At 37.0% G+C, this 22,549-nt stretch overlaps 1 protein-coding gene across 1 annotated transcript; it reads right to left on the reverse strand.

Annotated features, from left to right (window-relative positions):
• Window positions 1–217: 217 nt before the first annotated feature.
• LOC100891001 (mucin-5AC) lies at window positions 218–9,379 on the reverse strand. Its single transcript, XM_030982618.1, has 6 exons — window positions 9,154–9,379; window positions 6,527–6,880; window positions 5,586–5,689; window positions 3,292–3,487; window positions 2,555–2,722; window positions 218–627 (listed from the first exon to the last, which is right to left on the reverse strand). The coding sequence occupies exons 1-6, from the start codon at window positions 9,191–9,193 to the stop codon at window positions 458–460; spliced, it is 1,032 nt and encodes a 343-aa protein (XP_030838478.1). The 5' UTR covers window positions 9,194–9,379; the 3' UTR covers window positions 218–457.
• Between the last annotated feature and the right edge of the window lie 13,170 nt (window positions 9,380–22,549).

A 22,549-nucleotide genomic window follows, 5' to 3' on the forward strand; every position in this document is an offset into this window, starting at 1 on the left:
GTTGATTAAAAAATTTTACCGGTGCTCCCGGTAAATTTTGATAAATTTCAAATAGCGCCGACGACCGTACAATGGTAGCTGCGACCGTGAAAATCTCAGAGTATGTAGTTGTGATATATAATTTCCAAACGGAAATAGCTAACCGGTTGATTTTAGTCAAGAAACGTTGTTGTATAGGTTAATTAATATCTTGAACTTGAGAGGAAGCTATACGACATAAAGAGTTTATTATTTGCAATTTCATAACTTTAGACTCGATTTCAACGGCGACAACGATCACTTTATATTGAAGGATCGCATATGCTTCCAATATGTCACTTGAACCAAATTCATGGCCCTATACCAACACTTTTATTCCCTTTAAAGACTAGAAAAAGTTAATTACTAATCGTACAGCTACACGATTATCGTACATACGATGAACTATTGTAATCTGAAACGTGGGGTCAATGATTCATCATGCACTCTCTGACTTAGTCCGAACATAGGGAGGAGTAGACGGGTTTCTTCGCCGTTTCACCTCGCAGTACGTCACTACGATGACCGCTATGAGCGTGATGACTGCGATGACGACCCCGACGATGATACCGATGTGACTCTCACTGTGTTCAGTTCGACAATCATATGCTGGTGAGATATTGAGATAAAAATGGAAAACGCTACAATAAGCCACTTCGTAGATACAATCTGCGCATGGGCAGAAAAGGGTAATTTGTACAAAACTGTAAAACCCTAGATACGTGCTCATGAAAGTTACGTAAACATTATTCATTTATGCACCGACGATACATTCTATGGAATACAGGTAGGAGTATTCTGTTCTAAGAGTAAGAGGGCGAACAAAAGATATTCACGAAGCACTTGCATGACACTGGTAGTGATCATTGTAAAATGCACAAAGTTTGGTCAATTTACTATGATAATGAATATTGTTATCGCTTGATAATATGTAGAATATAAATAAATTTACACTGGCAATTACAGCGTAGGACAGAAACGGACTATTGCACCCCTCCCGCACCTCCCCCCGCTTTTCCAATTGCAGTGTGTCCGTGTAATGCCTATGTCACTTATAAACCGGACCCGTACGATTTTCCCTACCCGGTGGCAGGGGCGGCTTGGCGTTGATCCCGTTGACCGTACGGGACCCTTCCGATTTTCATTTCTACGGCACGTGTGGTCACATATTCCGCGGCGCCTGGGAGGTGCCCGGTGAAAATTGGTCGAGGGAAATGCAAGGCGCCCGTAAGGGTGCCGGGCGGGTGCTGGCCGGTAAGCGTACGGGCTCCGTCTGATAAACAGGAGCAACCCATGGCTCCAGGTGCCCTGCCGGGGCCGTCAAGGCGCCCGTACGGTGCACCACGGGCGGCCGTACGGCGCATTGAACTATGTGACTCTGTATTCAAATCTGCGTTGTACATTGAGAATTAACAGAACTAACCAACAAGAATTTGGTTCTAAATGTTGCCCTTTGTGTTTTGAGTTCCCTGCTTGTCGCTTATATATTCAAAGAGTTTAAAATATTACTTTTATAAAGAGATATTGCGAGAATACGGTCTCGATAAATACAAAAATCGACTTGTAAGTAAACTGGTCAACGCACGCTTATGGAGCTCTCACACTCTGCCGTGTAGGCCTACCGTCCACCTGCCGGGCTATTAAAAAAACAACAGAGTCCAGAACGTTGGGTTTTGAGCGAACTTGTCCCCGGCCGCAAAAAAAAAATTCATAAAATTAATGTTTTCACCGTTTCGTTGCCATCTTCTGACCGTTCTCACCGGTCGCATACCGGGTGTTGAACGTGCTTCTACCGTCTTCACCGCCTAGATTGACTTTTGTTGAAAATTTTGGCCGTTTCCATACCGGGTCTCGAACGTGTGCACCGGGTTTGTAGCAGCCACCTACCAGTCACTTAGCGTCCCCTCAGCGCTCGGAGCGTCCTGTGAGCGAGTCCCCGGACTGCTGACGTTCATGACACGTTCACAACCCGCTTACAACCCGTTGCAGACGGTAGATTTTTTTTTTTGCCCCTTTATCACCGTTCTGTAACGGGTTATGAGCGTGTTGTGAACGTGTTCATACAGTGTGACCGTTTTCATAACGTATTCATACCGTCCTCATACCGTTCAACACCGTCCTATTGCCGCTTACTTGCGGCCGGTGCCAGCCGGCCAAAGTTTTGAACATGCCCAAAACTTTCGCCGGGTCCCACCGGGTGTAAATAAGCGCCAACGCCCTATTAACGTGTTGCCCGCTTTGATAACGAACCACCGTGTGCCCTCGCCGTTCTCCACCGTCCGCAGACATTTTCGCGCACGGTGGCACACGGTAGGCCTACACGGCAGAGTGTGAGAGTCACTTTACGCGCTCACATTCGCGAACGGTTCCCAAACTCATCGATATGCCAATATCCGGATTTGGATTCGTGCGCTTGGTTTTATGATATTCTTTATCACGTTTATTTTCTTTTTACTTCTCAATATGTAATCAACCCACAGAAATTCGGGCCTTGTGGTTATCTGTGTCTCGAAAAAGAAAATGATTATTTCCTTACGTTGTCCAATATTGTCCCCTCCTTCGGTTTTCTGGACGAAAGGCTGGAGCAAAGGGTTGGTGAAGTTGAGCTGAAATAAGCCAAGAGTGTAGTTGAAGTGACTACAGGTGTAATAGTCGCCAAGAGGCACATCAAAGAAGTCTCCAGTCTCGGAAGAGGAATAAGACGCTAGGGGGTGGGGTGGGGTGGGGGATAGAGTAACAAATAGAGTAAAGTTTAAATATATTGTTATTCGATTTGTACATCTTATCGTAATGTGACTACATTTTTGGCTGTCTATTTCTCTGTTTAAAAAAAAAATCTCCTATCATTTATATGTTCCTCTCCATCGTTGCTAATAGTTAAATCCCATATATAGATATCAATGTAAAATAGATATCAATATAAAAACAAGGCTTAAAAACCTCCTCCACCTCCGCAGCTCCTCCCCTATCTAAATGAAATCGTAAAGCGGGCCGAAGGGTTTAAGAAAAAATAATCCTCCTTCAGTAAATTCCCGCAAAATAAAAAAGTTATGTAATGAAATATCATTAATTGTATATAAAAATATAGATAAAGATTGCAAATTGTATGTGTAAATATTAATTACGAATAGTAAAGATCAGACGAACCTCGCATAGCATTTTTCACCCTTTTCCCCCTCCATCATATATGTAATGTGCGTTGTACTTTTTGTCTTTTTTTTTAAAGATCAAATGGAATCGAACCAATGATAAATATGCGCCATATTAACTTACTTCCAGCGGATGCCATGCCCGCAGATATTCTATCAAGCTTGAACGAGCCCCCTCTAGTGGTGAAGTTCATGCCAATTGCATATCCAGTGGTAGGAGTATTAAAATCCAAGACAAATCTTGAATAAGAAGATGAGGTGCAGTCGGATCTGGATGTCGACGCATCAGACGGTATCTGTACGGTCACACCCTTAATGAGCTGCAAGTAAATTATTTTCTAGTCAGATCGAGAGACTATGTAATATTTTGACAGGGTATGGTATGTTTAACTCTTTTTCGAAGGAAAACGTTAAGTATGATACTGTGGTTGAGGCTCAGAATAGACTCATCCTATTTACCAATGTATGCATATTTCTTTCTCGATCCCTTGTTTACCACCTAGTGATTCACCTCCCATGTATAATGGGATATCTGTGGATGGAAACATGTTGTTGCTACGTCAGACAATCCACTTGCAAACGTTTTTAAACAAAATATACTTAACCTTAGGAAACAATGATATCGACTGTTTTATTGGACAATGCTATGTATACGAATGTACTTGTAAGAAGCAAGGACAGAAGCGAAACATCAGCTTTTCGTCCAGACACAATGGCCCGAATTCACAAAGGAGATTTGTCGACAAACCTAGGTTTATGTGGGTCATATGACGCGTTTTGACCTGGCCTTTAGACAAGGCCTTATGTCTGATAGACGTCGAGTGACTCAAAACAGACTAATCGCGAAAACCCGAGTGAACGCCAGAGCGAGTGGCTAAGCCAAGTGGCCTTTAGTAATCTGGTTTGGATTTATTATGTTAACCCTTGTTTCCGGCTAGAGTTCTCTACCGAAATGGTAGCGTCCAACTCATATTGCTCCGATTGTCTCATTTTCGCTCGCTGGAACATTGCCAGCACAAACCACTGACCTCTACCTCCTGGACGGATCATCGCCCATTCCCATTCACTATACGTTACATACTAAAAGGCTGTACTGTCTGACCGTTCATGAATATTCATGTTTTTGCTTAATACCTCGGCAATATGTTTGCTTTTATTAAATGGAAAAAAATTACGGTGGGGGTTGGATAAAATGGACATAATGAACCAATTAAGCAGTAGTGATCTATGATAATTCATGCTTGGCAAACTGAGTCCAAAGTTCGACTTGTTTCACATGTGTATTATAGGCAATGACGAGCTTGCAACCTATTTTGATCAAATCGTCGCTGCTTTCACGTAGTGACGGTAGTGAGAAAAAAAATTGCATTCACTTTGGTGGGTGAACTTTCAAAATTCAATGGGACATGAGGGTTCCAATGGAAGAGCTAGTGATAACGTTAGTCGGGGTGGATGTGCTTTTCGTTTAAACAAAAAAAAATAGTACTACGAATACTTATAACATTGAACGAAACGAGTTGGACTGGTTCATTTTATATACAGGGAAAGTCCAATTATCTCACTTACAATTGTTAGCTCAAGTCATCAAATGCTTCCTATTTTATTTTTATTTTGCATGTAAAATAGGTTTGGAGGTAATATTTTGTATTAATCATTTATCATGTTCATCTCATAAGCAAATCTTGTTAACGTCTTTTACCTTTTCTTACATGTTTTGATAATGAACGAATTACGAATGAAATTAACTAGGAGATGGCCATTGTGATTGGTCAATAAATCCAAAGTCATGAATAATTCATGCAAAGCAGCAAAGGGCCTCGCGGCTAAAGCCACTCGATCGCGCGTTCACCCCGGGTCTCTAGACTCATCTCAGCCGCTGATTGGGGTGGAAAATAGCCAGTCACGAGGCCTTGTCAAAAGGCTGGTCTTAATCTTGGTTTGACATGCATCGAAACGCGTCATCATCATGACGCACATAAACCTAGGTTTGTCAACAAACCTCCTTTGTGAATTTGGGCCATCGAGCTTTATAATAGGTGAACGGTACGAGGGCTACAAAATGGAGTTCTTTACTGCTCCAAATTGACTGGTCATGATGCTCATGTTCGCAGACAGTGTATGGCGCTTGAAAGAGCGCCCTCTAGTAGTAAAGTTTATTACAATTTACCATTCAGTTTTTTTAATGATAAAACATATTTTTGTTGAAAGTTTAAATCTGCATAAACTAGATTCCCTTTTTGCCATCTTATTCGACCCTCCCCCCCCCCCCCCCATTTACATGTACGTCACTGGTGCTTGTTTTACGTCACCAAAACAACCTCATTCTCATCAATTATCAAAGCAGTGGTGATATGATAACAATTGTGATATAGATAAACTTGCTGATATTATAAAGAAAAGATAAACGATCAAACATACGTCAGTTATAGATCCACCAAAGTCCATGAGCATACACAGTTTGCCGTTCTTGTCTTTCACTTTCCATCGGACTTCTGGGGCTGGTGTTGTTCCTCCTGATGTCACTGTGACAGTTAGAGGGTCATTTCATGAGGGTTTTTTTTTTTTTTTAGAGGGGGGGGGGGGGGCATGATGATTTCCATGCAACGTCGTTATAATATTTTTACTACTGCACACATGGAAGTTGAAATCATATGGTGAAGAATTTTGTTTGTATTAATAAGTAAGTACCCTGCCAGAATTCTTCTCCTTTCGGTTTCCGTCTTCTCTTCAAATTATTTGCTTAAATTACATTTTAAATATTTTTCTTATCAACGTTATTGCATGAACGTCACATTTATATAACATGACATAATATTTGGGTCTATGACATTGATTCACCATGAAGCTCGAGTACTTCAAAAAGTTTATGTAAGGAGAGTATGTAATAATGGTTGATAAGAGACATGCCACAGAAAAAATGCTCGAACTCCATGGAATGACCATGGAGTGAATGTAAACTTTAAAGTTAAACTTAAAGGACACAACATCAACGTCAGCAACTGCAATAACAACAATACTTACCACGACAACAACAACAACAATACACGTGTATTAAAGGGTTTTTTAGTCGCAATGATATATTCAAAATATGAATTTCAAATAATGGGACTTATGTGTAAACTAGTCAAAGCGTCTTTACGCGCTCGTTTAGCGTCCGTGGTTTTATTTCCTCCGTTCTTCATGCCGAGTAAAGTTTTTGATGCTTATTTTAAACATTCTAGTTATACACAAAGTAATCTTCAGGAAATTTGTATCCCTTTACCTTACAACGGCCTTTTTCTTTTAAAGGGAAAATATTTGCGGTCTATATGATTTAAGAATCGAACTAAAATCAAGTCTTTAATATTGCCTACAAATACCTGACGGGGTGGTGCTTGTCGTTCCATTCTCTGTGGTCATGTTGCTTGCCGCGGTTGTCATGTTGCTGAACGTGGTTGTCATGTTGCTTGCCGCGGTTGTCATGTTGCTGAACGTGGTTGTCATGTTGCTTGCAGTGGTTGTCATGTTGCTGAACGTGGTTGTCATGTTGCTTGCAGTGGTTGTTGCAGGTCCAGTGGTTGTTGCAGGTCCAGTGGTTGTTGTATGTCCAGTGGTTGTTGCAGGTCCAGTGGTTGTTGCAGGGGCAGCAGTTGTAACGTCATTCATTGTTGTAGGTCCGGCGGTAGTTTGGCTGTCTACATAGCATACTTCTGAGAAGCACATCAGTGCTGCCACTTTCAATTACAAAAATAAGAAAGAAATTAGAACTAATCAAGATCTAAGAAAATTGTTATATGTTTTTTCAATGGCATTCTAAAAAATAGTGTTCTGGGAAAATAGAATAACGGGTGATAAAAAAGAGATATTCTGAGAGCCTAGAGAGAGAGAAGGAGAATATGGGGGAGAAATGAATAGATAGATTGATAGACAGATAGGCCTATATGTTATGAATCATTTTATATACCTCATAATACGAAGATTGTTATTCACTGATTGGTCGAAACTATATCACATGACATGGAGCATCTCGATCTAGCATTGCGTCAGAGGGTTTCGGTGTTCTGTCATCGACCTAAGGTCAAATGATAGAACGCCCAAACCCTGTGATAGAACGCGTAACCCCTCCGCGATTTTTACACACACACAGAGCGTACAGGGTTTCAAATGCCTCCAACGGCCAACTCCCGCGGTGTTGGGGCGCTTACGCCGTGCAATTTACGCTGAGCCGCAGTAACTGCACTTATTATTGCAGTACCGGTATGTATTGGATTTATTTAGATTTTTGAAATATACGGAGAGTCTCAATAAAAATGCAATGATATTTTGATTGGCAACAGCTTAAAAAATACTTATCCATTGCCACTAAACATTCGTAGATAATTTTAAATTAATGTTCCCAAGTATTACCTAGTATTCCAGGTTAAAAACAAAAATTGAGGTAAAATAAGAAAGTGATGATCATTTTGTAAAACATAGCACTAATCTATTGTGACAAGACTAGCTCCAGTGCACGATAAGTGTATACATAGGGCCTAACCATTACCTGGAATGCACGCTCTCTACTCATCTTTAAATCTTGTTACAAAAGGCGATTTAAGAATTAAAGGTAAAGACCAGTGTTGGAAACGCCCAAATTTCAAAAAATGAAATGGAAGCTCTTATTACCAATCATGTGAAAGAATATGTTTTGACTAATACATGATGATAAAAAATTTGCCGGGAAACCGCCTACTAATTGATATATTTGGTAAATTAGTTTATCGATTGGTATGTGAGAGATAAACGCACGTGTCGCGCACGTGTGCGTAGTCCCATCTTTCTGTGTACAGTGCCTGTAACTTTACCAAGACTGGGCCAAATTTCTTATCATTTTGATGATTTCAGAACCTTGCAGTACACACCAATACTTATATACTAGATGATCAACCTTTTCTGATTGATTCCACACCGTTTCTTTCACAATGCAATCGCATGATCATAACTGGTCTTTATCTTTAAGAATAATTCAGCATTAAGGTGCATTATTGTTTTAAATATATTTTTCCTTTATTGAGACATATCGTTCGAAATATAAATATTGTGAAGAATCCTAAAGGACATGTACAGCGATGTTCATAGATATCCTGATAATGCATATCTTAAAATCAATGTTTGGTGTTTGATGCTGAACTTCAATCGCTGAATAGGTAACGCAGAACTTAGTTTTTTCCTTTTAAATCAATATTCGATTGTTTGCTACAGTAAATAGCTTACGTCACAATTATCGAAATATAAATAAGTTGAAGATAATAGCATGTGACCAATTTTGTTTGCATCAACGACTTTTCGGAATAGTTCCTTTTTTATGTAATACTTCAGATATTTGTCAACGTCATTCACGACATTATACGAATGCAATATCAATTTAAAATGTTCAATGGTGATGTCACCAAGGAAATATGAGTTTAGAATGACTTAAATGGAGGGGCTTGTTGTGTAACACAAAAGCGACAATTATACGCTTATTGCACATCGATGCTATGCAATGGCGCTTACTTTAGCATTTGAAACAGGGTACTTCTTGCAAAAAAAGTCATAACTTTTTAGTTCAAGAATACATTTTTTGTGAAATTCATACCGATTTCTGGTACAGCATTGACTACGAAATTTCATTGAAATTGTTTTTGTTAAGTTGCCACCGAAATAAACTAGTTGCATTTTCTTCTAGAAGACCCATATATCAAAACTATTTAATCGTGAAGAGGAGGTCGAATACATTTTGCATTTCCAACACGAGTTTTACAAAAAACTGGTGGGCTCAGTATTATTTTATCCGCTTCACATTTAAAGAATGAATACCAACACAGACCAAGACATTGTGAATGAAACGAACATATAATACATACATGTAAAATAAACTCATGGCAAAACACTAGTGTGTGTAAGAAGACGAAAATAACATGTCGAACCAAATGGTCTTATAGTAATATCGAAATTTGTAATAAAAACGGAATATTCTTTGTCTCACCTAGGATTCCTGCAACTTGAAAAGTGGTGATTCGCGTCATAACTGATCGATGTGTTACCTCTTTGCTTTTAAACTCTCAAAGTCTCAACTCGTTCGAAAAGTATTTTGTAAAGTATGATATCTGTGCAACTTCGTGAGCTCTTGTTGCATGTGTCGAGGATAGGTTTGGACTTTGAAAAAAATGTAAAGAGAGCAGCACACCACGCTAGCTTGCTATTTCTTCGACTTTTGAAATCGAAATAAGAAATGTACATGCATGAATTCTGACACTGAATCCCGTGACATAAAAGGCTTGCTCGACGTCACAGATATTTCCAGTCAGCCAAAGTCCGGGTCGTATATATGCAAATGAACAAGGGACTGGATTACGTGGCCCCGTTCAGAGTTTGGTAAGTCAAAATGACTTGAATGTATAAATGCAAAGCGCGCACACACACTATCAACGGGACATCTATTACCCTAAATGTGAAATTAACAGGACATCTTAAAAACTGGTATATTACCCTAACCCTAATTCTAAAAAATATAACTAACTAAACTAATGACTAATGAATAAAACCTATTTTTTTCTTGGGATGCATAGCTGGCGGCCTGCCGTAGCAACAAACAGAAGTTTTTTTGTAAATAATTCTATAGACCATTTTTTACCAGTTGAAAACCAGTTTATTATTCAATAGCGACCAATAATCAATTGATAATCAATATTGCATGACAAAATTGACAAAAGATTTAACTCCGTTTCGTTGACAATCAGCCATGCATGAAGTCTTTCGTCTCTATTGCTGATCGTCAATGAAACGGATTTTGTCAATTCTGTTTGTCGCTACGGCAGGCAGCCAGTGGAAACGAATTCGTTTAATAAAATTATGGAAATGCAAGCATAGCTTTAACCAAACAGAGCTTTGTAATTCCTAGCTCATTTTCCCTGATAGAGGTATTATATAAAAGAGCAGAAAATGAACTTTCTAGAAATGTGATTATCTGTTTGAAATGCACATACCTTCCGCTAAATGACTTTTTGGTTCCCTCTCTTCAAAACTAGTCATATATGAGTTGCATCCGTTGAAAGAGAAGGACCTAAGTTTTACAAATATGTGTCATTTATTAATTATAATTGTGATTAAATTATGATAAAACGTCAATAATTCTCGGTTTCGTTTTTTCTGGGACGCACTGTATAGGCCTTACTAATTATTGAGTGTTAAACACTTGTCCAGATTCAATTTTATAGTTTATGTTCTAGATTTCTAGATCTGGTGGGTCCAGTCCGAGTCGCTTTTGTTTCCTTTCCATACTGGCAGCTGAAGTAACCATAAGCTTAGCCAAAGTGACGTCACCAAGACCCACCGTCCCGTCGTATCTACCCCATCGGAATACATATTCGACCACCCTTTGGTATGCATACAAGGGCGGATCGGGGGAATCATAGGGGGTCCGTAATCCCCTTAAAAACGAAATAGGTTTATGATAATTTGACCCCCTTTCTTTGCCTGGTAGTATTTTGGTCAAAAGTTATTTTGTTTTATTATCATGTCCCAGTGACAGTTACCCCTCTACCAGTATCTAACAATAATCAAATTCTTAACTTCAACCATGTACCAAACAATTTAAGTTGAACCTGACCTAATAATCAAAGCGCAACATGAGTCTTATTCATTATTATGTATTTTACAACATGAAGCACAGGGGAAATATGACTCTCATATCAGCAAAATCAATATGCAAACACCAGCTGCTCAAGGGCAATAATTGAGCGGAAGAAGGGTCTATAAATTTATTTTAAGCAAGTATTTACTGTAGATTTGCACATAACGCCAACTGTAATGTTACAACAAAGACATATCAGAACACAAACACAACCTTAAGATAAAACACAAGAAGAGGAATTGCCCAAATGGAATTAAAGGAGAGGGAGGAGGATAGAGGTATAGAGGAGAAAAGAGGGGAGAGAGTCAGAGAGAGAGAGAGAGAAAAAAAAGACATCAAACGAGGGAGATGAAATGAGAGTGAAGAGGAGATATCAAGATAACTTATGGCTATATCAATACCATTTTTAGCATAATGGTTGCCCATAAATAATATTTCACAGAAGCCAATAGATATCTGATCTTCGGAACCAGTGCTACTACTACTATACTGCTACCAACTACAATTTATGCTACTACTACTACCACAACTATTACATGTACTACTACTACTACTAGCTGTAACATTAATAGAAGCAGTAGTAGTAGTAGTAGTAGTCGTAGTAGTAGTAGTAGTAGTAGTAGTAGTAAATGGTAGTAGTAGTAGTAGTCGTAGTAGTAGTAGTAGTAGTAGTAGTAGTAGTAGTAGTAGTAAATGGTAACAATAGTAGAAGTAGTAGTAGTAGTAGTAGATTCAGTAGTGGTAGTAGTAGTAGTAGTAGTAGTAGTAGTAATAGTAGTAGTATAGTAGTAGTAGTAGAAGTAGTCGTAGTAGTAGTAGAAGTAGTAGTAAATGGTAGTAGTAGTAGTAGTTGTAGTAAATGGTAGTAGTAGTAGTAGTAGTAGTAGTAGTAGTAGTAGTAGTAGATGTAGTAGTAGCAAAGATAATTTACTTAACATTCTTCCTCAGTACGCTCGGCAATCGGAAATTGCTTAGTGTAGAAAACTGGCTCGAAAAGTTACACGTGTTAATATGTCTATTTTGCCTCAATAATTCATACCTTATTCCATCATTTTAAAGTCTGATAATGGCACAAGAGCAAAGGTGATGTACGAAAAACGTTGTTTAAACATTTACTTTCAATAAATGCCTCCATAAATCCAAGGACTATGTATGCTTTTGAGTCGTCTGTCATAGGTTAACAAGTGAAACTTGGACTCTAAGTTTGATTAAATCTCCCTCAGCCTATCCTTGAAATTATGTAAAATGTGATTTACATAGAATTTTGCGGATGTGGAAAAGATCAATAAAATGTAACACTTAACAAATGGAAGAGACCCCGCATAAATCCAAGCAACTACGTCTTCTTTCGACATTAAAATCAACTGCCATGCAAAGATGCACACGTGAAAAACAATTATTTCTTAAGTTTTCACAATTCCCTTTGCATTTCCTTGAATTGTGTAAAATACAACTTACATTGAGTTCCAGCCTTTGAGAGTTGCGATTTAATGCGAAAAACGAAATTGAAAAATTCATTAAGAATCAGTGAAATGGGGATATCAAAGGAAATAAAGGGATCCACTGAGAAGCAGGGCTTGTAAAATGTGGTTCCCTCAAATAATGATAGTCATTAATATTTATGTAGTAAATACATGTAAATGTTCGAGAATAGAAAAAGGAAAACTAAATGAATAAAAAGGTCTATCAGTGGAGAGTGATGATATGATAATTCGTAGTTTAAAAAATTATAGCAAAATACACTATACAACGGGGTGGAGATGTAGATGTAAAGGTAAAATAAAGACCAAAATCGAAGAATTTTACAAAACAGGACGCAAACACATTGAATTAAATTTTATAAACAAAGTTTTACTAGCATGTGAGGGAGAGCATAGCGACGAAGGAACCGATCATTTCTTGAAATATGAATACTTAACCCCTTGCATTTGGTGAACTACAAATCCTAATTTGCGCAATTACATTAATGGTTAGATCATTTAAAGTGTAGACAATAATAATGTGATTAAATTTGTTTGGTTTACATGGAATACATTATAACAAATGCTTTGATGACGTAAACTCCAAGTTACAGAATAACTACATCGCACAATCAGACCACCCCAACAAACGGGACGTTTAAAAGCCACCCTGTACGTATAAACGAGACGACTTTATAGATCTACTTTGATTATATTCCAATGGTCAACAGAGTTAATAATCTTTTTGTTATCATTATAGCGTAATTATAATTTGTATTGTTATTATTATAACCATGAATAATGTTTTTTTTTAAAGAATGGAAGAAGTAAAACAACAACAGGAAGGACAATAATACTGAAGGAAAAAATGAAATAAGAAGAATAATAATAGTCCAATCTGACTTATTTATTAAACCGATAACATCTAGATTTTATGATTTACATTGATTAGAAAGTTTGTTAATTAAAACGGGCTTGTCTTAATTTAGGAATCAGGCTAGCTACGTGCTCATATCTGTAATAGTTATATTGTGATATCGATGAGGATCGAACAGATCAAGCCAGGATCCACCACGTTTTCTTGATTTCTTTGGATCGCAGCAGAATCATCTTCTGGTGAGATGATCGGGCTTCTGGAAATTTTGGCTTAATAGCCTGCTTACACCTCGGAATTGATCATATTTTGCATGATGTTACCAAGGATTATACAGCCTCTTATGGTTGCAGTATAGTCCTTAGTCCTTGTTGCTTGTTATAATATCTAGTTATCTATTATTAGTATATTAATTGTTCTAGTTAGTGAGCAGAGATTGTTACAAAAAATTACTTCACTTTGTTATACAAATATTTATTTTAATATTGCAGTTACATGTACAGCTTAGAGTTAGATTACTATAGGCCTTCTGTTATCAATTTTACAGATACAGGTTACATGTTACAGTTACATTGTATATACGTAGTATAGTTTTAGTTTGTTATATTCTTTAGTATTTGAAGAGTTTCATTCCAAAAGGAGCTAAATCCACTTTAGGTACTTCTGAGTAAATCACCTTTTTTATTTCTCCACTTTCCCTTCAGCCATGCACCTTCATGCTGTTATATATGTTAAAGGTGTCAACCTGGACCAATAATATATGATCATAAAAAATCTAGAAGTTATTTCTGATTTTTTTTAATTTTTAGAATTTTATTTTTCGTGGATTTAGCTCCTTTTGGAATGAAACATGATATTGTACCTGAAATTTGTGATATTTTAGAATATTATCTCAATAAAGTCACTGAAATTTATTTAAATTTAGTAGCAAACCTTTCCTTTCAAATATTAACAGTGAAATCACATCTAAAAATACCTTTTGAAAAGGAAGTAAACAACATATTAAAGTTTCATCCCAAAAGGAGCTAAATCCGTATCATTCCAAAAGGAACTAAATCCATGTTTCATTCCAAAAGGAGCTAAATCCACAAATTTTAATAATTTAGTAAAAATCAGAAAAACAGGTAGATTTTTTTTCTTATCATATATTATTGGTCCAGGGCGACACCTTTAACATAAATAACAACATGAAGGTACATGGCTGAAGGGAAAGTGGAGAAACAAAAAAGGGGATTTATCCAAAGTGGATTTAGCTCCTTTTGGAATGAAACATGATATTGTACCTGAAATTTGTGATATTTTAGAATATTATCTCAATAAAGTCACTGAAATTTATTTTAATTTAGTAGCAAACCTTTCATTTTTAAAAAGGGGAACGCGCAAGACATTGGAAATTATCGCCCTATTTCTCTGCTCACGTCTTTTTCCAAAATACTTGAAAAATTGATGTACTCTCGAACAATGCAGTTTCTTATTGATTTTGATATTCTGTCTGATACCCAATTTGGGTTTAGGCAGAAACACTCTACAACCCATGCTTTACTCATGTTTTTAGATAAAGTAGCTCATGCTATCGACGATATGGCCCATACTGTGGGTATTTTCCTGGACTTCTCCAAGGCCTTTGACACTATTAATCATGATATATTACTGTACAAGTTATCCCATTATGGGATTCGAGGAAAGGCCTTGGAGTGGTTCAGGAATTATCTCACAGACAGAAAACAGTATGTTAGTATTAATGGTCACGATTCTTATCAAAGATCAGTATCATGTGGTGTCCCACAAGGTTCATTATTGGGTCCATTATTATTTGTAATATATATCAATGACTTCAGAAATTCGTCTGAAATAATGTCTTTTATTCTCTTTGCAGACGACACTAATATTTTTTATTCACATCGTGACCCTCAATATCTCCTGAGGACCGTTAATAGTGAACTTAAGCGGATACAAGCATGGATAAATGCAAACAAACTATCATTAAATGTCAGTAAAACCCACTTTATGCTGTTTAGCAATTGTATAAAATCCCTACCCGGTAATATTTTAATAGACAATTCAAATTTAAACCAGGCCGAATCCACAAAATTTCTTGGTATCTACATTGACAGTGATTTATCATGGAAGATACACGTTAACTATTTGTGCAAGCTGATTTCTAGAAACACAGGTATTTTAAATAAACTAAAACACGAGTTCCCAACCCATATTTTGTTATCTCTGTATAACACCTTAATTTTACCTTACCTTAACTACGGTATTCTTGCCTGGGGAAACGGGACCAAAGCCCAACTTGAAAAACTTCTCATTATTCAAAAATGGGCAATAAGAAACATAAATCATGCGGGATTCCTTTCCCATACTAGTCAACTGTTTTTTAATAACAAAGTTCTCCGAATTGGTGATGTGTATGTGTACAGCGTAGGAGTGTTTATGTATCAATTAACTATAAATGAGTTACCTGCTGTTATTTGTGCACTCTTCGTACGAAATAATACAATCCATTCTTATTCCACTCGCCAACGTAACCTATTTCACATTCCCCTTACACGAACTTTGTTTGCTTAAAAAAATATCACTTTTACGGGCCCTAAACTTTGGAATGACCTCCCCATTGAATTCACAGAATCAACCTCACTATATTCGTTCAAGCGCAAGCTGAAATGTCATCTCCTAAGCAATTACGCTTTAATGGTAGAAGAAGCTTGATGTTACTTTTAATAATTACTGTCGATGTTCAAACTGAATGTTTCTTTTAGTTTGCTGTTGTTACCCTGTGAATTGCCATTGCGTACGGGTAGTGAAAATGTTATACAAATATTGCTAAGTGTATGAATATTGTTTATTTTTCTTCATAATAAGTTTCAACTTAACTAAATTACTTTTTTTTTTTTAATATACACAAGACTATGTCATTGTTGTAACTTTCGGAGCCTATGACCTACAAGCATTGCTTTCTCTTTAGGCTCCATCATATTTCTTCCCTTATTCAACTTAGTCTTATGTATCATTCTTTTTTTTTTCTTTTTTTTTTTGTATAAACGCATCCTAAAATGAGTTCAAAATGTAACATGCTATATGTAATGATGTACTATACAACATGTGAGAAATATGAAAATAAACTGAAACTGAAACTGAACTGAAATATTAACAGTGAAATCACATCTAAAAATACCTTTTGAAAAGGAAGTAAACAACATATTAAAGTTTTATTCCAAAAGGAGCTAAATCCGTATCATTCCAAAAGGAACTAAATCCATGTTTCATTTCAGAAGGAGCTAAATCCACAAATTTTAATAATTTAGTAAAAATCAGACAAAACAGGTAGATTTTTTTTCTTATCATATATTATTGGTCCAGGGCGACACCTTTAACATAAATAACAACATGAAGGTACATGACTGAAGGGAAAGTGGAGAAACAAAAAAGGTGATTTACCCAAAGTGGATTTAGCTTCTTTTGGACTGAAACCAATTTGGATTTAGCTTCTTTTGGAATGAAACATGATATTGTAACTAAAAAATGTCATACTTCCTGGTGAAATTTTAAAATGTGATATAGTGCATTTTGTCCCCATGTAGGAAACCATCATTTTAAGACAAAAAACTAAGTTTTAGTAAAATATGGATTAAGCTCCTTTTGGAATCAAGCTCTTCATTTGTACGATTTGTTGTTATTATACTCATCATGTTCATACTCCGCTATTTTCCCTATCTATGTGTAACATTTGTTTTATGGACCACTGCCTTGTGCAGCTGAGTCTGAAATAAAGTTCTGAATTGAATTGAATTGATGAGATGATATTAGTAACGGTTATATCAGGGTTTCAATGGATGTCAATGCGGTGTAGCAAATAATTTTATTGCATTTTTTTAACATCTATTTTCATTCTTTTCAGCTTCTCTGTTGATTTTATGACAAGCAAACTATGGAAGTTCAAAGATGTTTAATGATCAAGAGCTTTATCTTCATGAAAACGTATTAAAATAAAATCGGAAATGGACTGCGAACCTCGCAATTATAGAAACCTTTAGTTGAGATCATAATCATTCTCTTATTAGATCCACAAAACGAAGTCTATCGGTGACTGCTGCGTTTTTTACAACGCATTATCAAACAAAAAATATTTGATATCATCATAAATATTATATTCTATTCTCCTATTACTCATTGCCAAATGCAGAGGGTTGCGTCATTCAGTACACGCGTAACCAGGCAATCGATATTGAAATCACACATTTTCTATTGCACCTTTGACGTCATAAGCCTCTAAACAGACCGCTCTGGATCGGGGGTAAAATTGCAAAATTGCCTTTAAGGCTCGAGCACGATATTAAAATGACGATACTTCTATATTCCAAACGTTAAAACACATGTTTTAAGCTATTCAGATTCCACATTTGAAGATAGAATTTATCTCGAAATTTATAATGTGGGTCTGAAAACTAAAGAATACACTTCAAACTATGGCTTGCCTGCCGTGGCAGATTACCCATCCTTTCGAGGATAGAAATAAACGCGTATTATCAGTTTAGTGAAGTGGGAAAAGCCTTAAATATAAACATGGCACTTTTTCATAAGACTTTCAAATACTAAAAAAACATAGCTGGAGGATTTATTTTCCTTTTTCGCCAGCCATAGTCTATCTAATAAATGACATGTGATGGCGCTGCCCATCGACTAAAAAGTTATGACATAGATATGACAGGTCGGAGGCGTCATTACTAATTATCCAGGATGTTGTCCTTGATCTTGGCAAAGAGGGCTTCGTGAAACACGTAGCGGACAAGTAGCCTATACCATAAACCTATTACGGATGAAATTCAACGTGATTCTATCTTTAATCCAATGATAGTCACCGCCTTCTGATTATGTAATGGGTGTCGATCCCGGGGGGATGGGGGGGGGGATATATCCCCCCAATATTCCAGGTGGGGGGGATGGACTGTACAATCATTCCCCCAATAATTCACCATTAAAAAAAAAATTAAAAATGAGGAGAAAAATTAATGATGAGAGCCAGATGGGAGTAGTTAATGGTTATTACTTGCAAGATGACCATCAATATACACATGTTGCTATCTCATTTTCATAATACATACGTAAATGAGACAACCGTATATGAGACAAGAATATATTTAATTCTCGTTCATACGGCTTCATGAGGAATTGATGAATTTATTCAATTTATCATAGAAATGCAGGGCGCCAAATGCTAAGCCACAGCGTAAAAAAAAAACGAGCTAAATGTTAAGCGCGAAGCGAAAAAGTGCAAAACAGTAGAAAGTGGGAGAGAGAGAGACAGAGAGAATACGGGCGCGTAGCCAGGGGGGCAATGGGGGCGGTCCCCCCCCCCCAAAAAAAAAAGAAGAAAGGAAGAGGACGTAGGAAGAAAAAAGATTAAGAGTCGAGAACGGTACAACGAATCGTCATCTTTCTCTAATAATTTAATGACACGGTAAAGCTTCGCGCGGGAGGGGGAAAATGAATATAGACAAGGATTAAGAGTAATAATTTATTGAACCGTCAAAGCTTCTGCGCTTCGCGCGGTAGGGGGGAAACTGCATTCAGACAAGGACACGATACAACGAATCGTCTTCTTTCTCTAATAATGTAATGAAATGCGAAAGCTTCCGCGCTTCGCGCAGGGATGGGCGAAAATAAATTCAGACAAGGATTAAGAGTAATAATTATTTAAAACGTCAAAGCTTCCCTGCTTCGCGCCGTAGGGGGGGGGCAACTGAATTCAGACAAGGATTAAGAGTCGAGAACGGGATAATGAATCGTCTTCTTACTCTAATGATTAAATGAAACGTCAGAGCTTCTGCGCTTCGCGCGGGAGGGGCGAAACAAGAATTCAGAGTCGAGAACGGTACAACGGATCGTCTTTTTTCTCTAATAATTTAAAGGGAAAGTCCACCCCCAAAATAAGTTTGTTTCGATAGAGGTAGAATAATAAGAAAATCAGGTGAGTGAAAGTTTGAGCAAATTCTGAATGAAAATAAGAAAGTTATGAATCATTGAAGTTGTGATCGATCAAATACAAATTGGCAACTCTGTGACTTATTATACGAGCTCTCCTTTATTTGCTTTGTGCATAATATTCCATAAAATCATGTTTTCTTCGTTATTGATGACGGAATATATATTTGTTCCTTGCAGGGGGAGTATAGAAACATATTTGCAATTATTATATTTAGGGTGCATGTATGGTTGAAATTTTTCTTGAGGGAAAATGAAAATTTTAGATTTTGTTAGTACTGAGCAAATGGAAGTTGAGCTCGCATGATACGTCATAGAGTTGCCAATTTGTGTTTGATTGATCACAACTTCAAAAATCCTAACTTCCTTATTTTTAATCGGAATTTGCTCAAACTTTCACTGACTTGTTTCTCTCATTTTTCTACTCCTATTAAAACTAACTTAATTTCAGGGTGGACTTCCCCTTTAATGAAACGTCAAAGCTTCCGCGTTTCGTGCGGGAAGGTGGGGGAACTGAATTTAGACAAGGAATTGAGAGTCGAGAATGGTACATCTAATCGTCTTCTTTCTTTAATAATCTAATAAAACGTCAGTGCTTCCGCGCTTCGCGGGGGAGGGGGGAAACTCCTTCCTCCCTGCATCCAACCCCCTAGGGAGCGCGCTTCGCGTGCTCACTACCGCCCCCCCCCCCCCCCCCCAAAAAAAAAAAAAAAAAAAAAAAAAAATGAAATCCTGGCTACGCGCTTGGGGAGGGGTAACAACCTGCCACACGCTTCTACCTCTTGGTTGCTTTGATTCATTGCCGAAAATATTTTGGCACCTATCACCCCCCCCCCCCCCCCAACCACGGATACAAATCGACACCCTTGGATTATGTGCATCTTAACGAGAACATTCAGCTGTTTTAAAGGTAAAATTCGAAGAAAATCACAAATATGTCAACAAATGTATCACTAGAAACTGGTAAGCTAACAGATGGCCATCGTACAAGTTTTAGGTCAACTACATATCGGGTGATTTATAAAAATACAAATACAACCACCTCCATAGCAGCTGGGATATACGATAGCTTCGCCGGAAAAATAACGATGTTTTAATGACGTCACTATATGGACCAATACTGCCTTAGCAGACGACATCCCATAAAGAATGAACATAATTGCAAAGCTATTTTTTGTCAAATTATAATGAGTTAAGTGTATATAAATATAATTGCATGTCAAACCATTCAAAAGGGGATATGACCCGATTCTGATAACTAAAATCTTTTGCTTGTAAATACCCAGGATAGAGATTAATTAACAATCAAAGAAACCAGACTTTCAAATTGAAAACCCCCCGGAATGATATTAAGGACGGCATTTGTTCCCTCTTTAAACGCCGAACATACCGCGGTGTGTGCAGCTGAATATACAATGGCGTCTTATTTTGTTTACAAGCGACAGATTCCTTTATTTTTGTTTCGCTGCATTTGTCATTAAAATAAGAACATGCGCGGGGTGTAGAGTGAGGCATTACATTATACATTTGGCCTAGGGGTAGTGAAGTAAGAGAAAGAACTCAAGAAAAGATAAAAACACAGGCACTGAAAATGTGTGAGATGTCATGGGACATCGTCTGCTTGTGCAAATCATGTCCATACTGTGATCTCACACATCTCAGCCGCGTTCGGAGAGCTCCTCAGCTGCTATATATGCCGGGGCTGTATAAGCGTTTTGTAATTTATAATAATCATAACTTCGAATGTTTCCAAGCATTGAATTTTGATAACCTTGTCGAATCAACGTTTCAACTTTGCAAAAATGAAAATAAAGTTAATTTTTAAAAACATCCCCAAGGGGAGCAGCAAAGTTGAAAAGCAGACGATTCGGGTGATATGAAATGTATTATTACTGATTTGCACACTTTTGTACACACAAGTAGAAGGCCATGATTTGTATAAGCCCTGTGCGTTGTAACTCTGGAATATTATGAGGAAATAGGGGGAAACGGGATTTTAAATCACAACCAATCCAAATATAACCTCTATCTAGTATATCAACATGTTTTTCAAAATAAAATACAGTACACGGAACAACAATTTCCGATTATAAGCCAGAACTGCACATTGATTTTTCATGATTTAGGCGAGTAATTTTCTTCTGCGCATGTAGATTAACATGTGTAAAATTACTATCTTGATTCTGTCCCGGCTTTTTTGGCGGTGACCATCATGAGATCAAAGTGAAGAAACATGTCCGGAATGTTATTGAGACGACATTGACGGAGACAATCACATTGAATTCCTTAAGAAAACGATGAATGTCCATCTGTAATAGGTCCATGCTTATACTAATACTGATTCAGTCAAGAAGTTAGAGAAACAGGGCCAAGGTCATTCATGTATGTATTTGAAGACCAAACTCTATTGTGCGTTTATATAAAAAAATTGTCAATGTTTCAAATTGATTTAATAATGGGAGCCTGCACAAACGAGAAGCGCTTTCTTTTGTATTAATACATAAATAAGGTTAAATTTTGTCTTTGCACTTGAAGCCCATACCAAGGGTTTGTATTCCTGTATTAGGTCTTGCAATAAGGGTGTTCATCAATAAGGATACCTAAAAATGCTGTACAATTCTTACGTTTTAACGCTTTATTATCAATCACAATGGTATAAATGACAATAGGGATCATGCATTGGCTATATCATTCATGTACAATAAGAACAGAAGGGGACCTAATATTGATCCTTGAGGTACTCCACATTTAATTGTAAGATATTCTGATGACAACTCATTGTTTACCACATACTGTCGCCGGAATGATACAAATGCAAGTCAGTTAATCCTTTCAAAGAAAGTTGTAGCAGTTTTTACATCTGAAATGTGTATTGTTATTTCTGTTTTGTTAATACTTGTCTAATATGTTGTTGTTGTTTTTTAGTTTTTTTATTTTGTTTTTTGTTTTTGTTTTATATCTTTGCTTTATAGTATGCTATGAATGACTTGGGAACTACGCTCGTACAAGGCCTGAGGCTTTATTTATGTAGTTCCCCATTTCATTTTCTAAATTTGTTTATGAATTGTTTCGATTTTTTGATTCAATGTAGTCTTTAACTGAGAATGAAATAAATGAGAATTGAATTGAATTGAATTGCTGAAACTCACATGCATTACGTCCACGAAAAGGACAACCATTTTTCATCTATCATCTATTTCTTCCTACGTCCATATTCCAGCAACCAATCACAGCCCGTTATTTTCCGCGCGCTTTGTTTCTTTAGCGTATACTTATTATTGTCCGATTTCGGCTTTCTGCTCATTCTTGCGATTTACTCTGATGAGTGCAAAACGAAAAGCTGGAGTGGCTATTCGTTGCAAATCAATTATCTATTGTCATATTTCAAAAAAATGTTAGAGGATTTTATAAAGAACGAAGCTATCAATGG

The sequence above is a fragment of the Strongylocentrotus purpuratus genome, unplaced genomic scaffold (genome assembly GCF_000002235.5).
Source record: "Strongylocentrotus purpuratus isolate Spur 01 unplaced genomic scaffold, Spur_5.0 spur5_scaffold_12, whole genome shotgun sequence".
Lineage (NCBI taxonomy): Eukaryota > Metazoa > Echinodermata > Echinoidea > Camarodonta > Strongylocentrotidae > Strongylocentrotus > Strongylocentrotus purpuratus.